This window comes from Zea mays, chromosome 2, assembly GCF_902167145.1.
Source record: "Zea mays cultivar B73 chromosome 2, Zm-B73-REFERENCE-NAM-5.0, whole genome shotgun sequence".
In the NCBI taxonomy this organism is placed as follows: Eukaryota; Viridiplantae; Streptophyta; class Magnoliopsida; order Poales; family Poaceae; genus Zea; species Zea mays.
The window spans coordinates 106,798,632-106,801,380 of NC_050097.1; the positions used below are offsets into that span (position 1 = coordinate 106,798,632).

Consider the following 2,749-nt stretch of genomic DNA (forward strand, 5'->3'; position numbering starts at 1 on the left):
TTAGATGTCGTGGCTTTAATTTCTGAAAGGCGCCCACATCATTTTCTGAACCTGCCAAGTTTTTGAAATGGCAAGCTGAGTAACAGAGTCATAGTAGCATTGAGCGGCACATTCTACACAGAAATCAGGTCCGGCTTGCTCTTGCTTGTTATTCATTTCTCAGCGTCGGGTTTGTAACTTGTGTTTCGTTTGTTTGGTCCATTTCTTTTGGTTGTATGTAGGGAAGAGACAACGACAACATCGACATTAGGAGGAAGCGGTTTCAGGTTTTCCAGGAGTCGACTCTACCTGTTGTTTAGTACTACGACAAAATAGGGAGGCTCTGAAGAATAATAATTTGCGGCTGCTCTGATTTTTTTGTATGAAACGTAGACTGTGCTAATTAAAGTTTGTAACTTTATTCTGTAGAGTAAATATGAACGGTAATGACTGACCTAATCTCACTTAAGTAAAAGTTTGCGGGTGCATGCTCGCTCAGGTTGATGGCGCCAAATCTGCTGATGTAGTCTTCGATGATGTGAAGGCCATATTTGCTCAGCTATTGACCACTCAGGTCTACTCACATTTATGTTCCTTTTTTCCCAATTGATCTTTTTTTTGTCTCGTGAAGCCTTGAAAAAACATCGATGTCATGTTTAATGTTCGTGCCAATAGATAAGTTTGTAGTTGTTTATAATATATATTGATTGTTTTCATGTAATTATTATACACTAACTTTGTATCGAATAATTTGTATGCCGTCGCAACGCACGGGCACATAACTAGTTCAACAATATTCTTGTCCGAGCTCCCTCCGTACTGTGCAGCTTCCTTGGCCTTTTTCATCCACACAGTGGCATTCATCCTGTACTCATCTTTTCTATCCCCATCCATGACATCCTTGATGCACCTCTCCACCTCGTCTCTCGTCACCAAGCCGTTCTCATCCTTGCGCACCTTGACACCCAAGGCCCACACGCTCTCCATGTATTTCGATATGGTCGGCTGGTCAGCCCAGTGTGGTACTGCCACCATTGGCACGCCATTAACAATCGCTTCCAGTGTCGAGTTCCATCCACAGTGCGTGTAGAAACAACCTGCATGTTTGAAATACGCAACTAATTAAATTTCACATTCCTTGCCAGTTTGTCTCATTTTTCCTCATATATATGTAAGAGTAAGAGAAAGAGAAAAACCATTATTTTCCATATATTACCTGTAGCTTTATGTGCTAGAACTTCGAGCTGTGGGCACCAAGAGACAACAAGGCCGCGCTCCTTGCACTTGTCGCGAAGCTCATCGGACAGCTTGTGTTCTTCATTCGACCTCACAACCCAAATGAATGGTTTGCCAGAACTGTACAGCCCGTTGCCAAGCTCTTCTAGCTGCGTTTCGTCGTAATCTGAAACAGTTCCATAGGATACCAGGACTACAGAACGCGGACGCTGCTTGTCAAGCCAAGGCAGACATGAGTCGCTGCTGCTGAAGAGGTTGAACCCGTAGGCCTTGTTCAACGGCAAGCGGTCATCGTCAAGGTACAATGATGGCAACGTTGGGCCTATTGTCTTCGCGCGCCATGTTAGGGACATATAATCTGCCTCCTGCTCAGTTAATTAGCAACGCAAAAATGTGTCAAAAAAGAAAATCAATCTTGTGATGGCGAAGTGGAATCAAAGGAAACAACAGAGCAATCATGGACTTGCTTGCTTCAGCGCCGAAAATTCACTTGAGCAAAACAGCAAACAGGTGCCGGCCGTGGTGACGCGTGGTACGGTAACCTCTCTCACCTTGGGTTCGATGTCGCGGAATGAGTTTACGAGCACGTCGTCGGCGTCCTCCAGCCCCTCGAACTGCCGCACCGTCGCCCGAAGGAACACGGGGCACCAGTCTGGCCTGGCCGCGAACGGCGGCACGTCGTCGCGCCCGAGGTCGACATCCAGCAGCCCGCGCGCGAACAGCTCCTTCCCGTCCACCACCGGCAGCGGCAGCGGCAGCCGCCCCGCCCACACCTCCCCGTAGATGACGTCGACGGAGCACGGTTGCGACAGGAACGCCGCCGCCGCCACCCCGGCCGCCTGCGCCACCCAGCGCGCCCACGGCAGGTGCGGGTCGTAAACCACCACGCGCACGGGCCGGCCCTCGGCGGCCTCCGTCTGGATCAGCTCCGCCAGCGTCTCCGAACCCACGGCCTCGAGCTGGCGATAGTACTCAGCGATGTCGGGGCACGCGGCCGCGCCGCCGCCGTCGAAGCCGTCGGAGATGGCTGCCACCCTGAAGGGTTCCCCTGGGGGCGGCGTGGTGGAGAGTACGTACCGGGAGGTGACAAGCGTGGGGCGGAAGCCGTGGTAGGCGAGGCGGCGGCCGAACTGGAGCAGCGGGTTTGTGTGGCCCTGCGCGCCAGGGTACGGCGGGAGCAGCACGTGTGCACCGCCGCCGCTGGCAGCAGAGGAGGAAGACGAGGTGGCGCTCGTGGTTGTGCACCCCATGGTTTGCTGTCTTAGGCTTTGGGTTGGCACTTCGCAGCGATGAGAGCCTGGGGCCCTGGAGTAAATAAATAAGGCGTTCCTAATCCTGTGCAGTGGAGGCACAACGGCGTGGCGCGCAAGTTTTCTCGTTCGTTGGAACTTGGAAAGTGGAAGTCTGAGTTGACCGTTGACTGGTGTCGTTAGCACGTTTTTTTTGGTTGATGGAGTTGTCTGTCCTGCCTTTTCTTCCTTTCTTTCCTGGCTCCAAGCCAACAAAAATACACAGGCCGTAAAGGATCCTCAAG

The 2,749-nt window shown here is 51.8% G+C and overlaps 1 protein-coding gene across 2 annotated transcripts; it reads right to left on the reverse strand.

The window, feature by feature from the left end:
- Positions 1-323: 323 nt before the first annotated feature.
- Positions 324-2,512, reverse strand: LOC103646792 (UDP-glycosyltransferase 79). 2 transcript variants are annotated; one of them, XM_008671451.3, is made up of 4 exons: positions 1,767-2,512; positions 1,196-1,580; positions 716-1,076; positions 324-611 (listed from the first exon to the last, which is right to left on the reverse strand). In XM_008671451.3, exons 1-4 carry the CDS (start codon positions 2,463-2,465, stop codon positions 566-568), a joined length of 1,491 nt encoding a protein of 496 aa, XP_008669673.1. In that variant the 5' UTR covers positions 2,466-2,512; the 3' UTR covers positions 324-565. The 2 variants fall into 2 exon arrangements, with proteins under 2 accessions (XP_008669673.1, XP_008669674.1); XM_008671452.3 differs by having other exon boundaries at positions 324-1,076.
- Positions 2,513-2,749: the final 237 nt, after the last annotated feature.

Bases quoted from the DNA above. Each gene is read 5' to 3' on its own strand.
- LOC103646792 (XM_008671452.3), bottom strand. From the start codon at position 2,465: ATGGGGTGCACAACCACGAGCGCCACCTCGTCTTCCTCCTCTGCTGCC. The intron at 1,581-1,766 runs GTGAGAGAGGTT...TTAACTGAGCAG, and splicing joins TCCGCGACATCGAACCCAAG to GAGGCAGATTATATGTCCCT. The intron at 1,077-1,195 runs GTAATATATGGA...TCAAACATGCAG, and splicing joins TCTAGCACATAAAGCTACAG to GTTGTTTCTACACGCACTGT.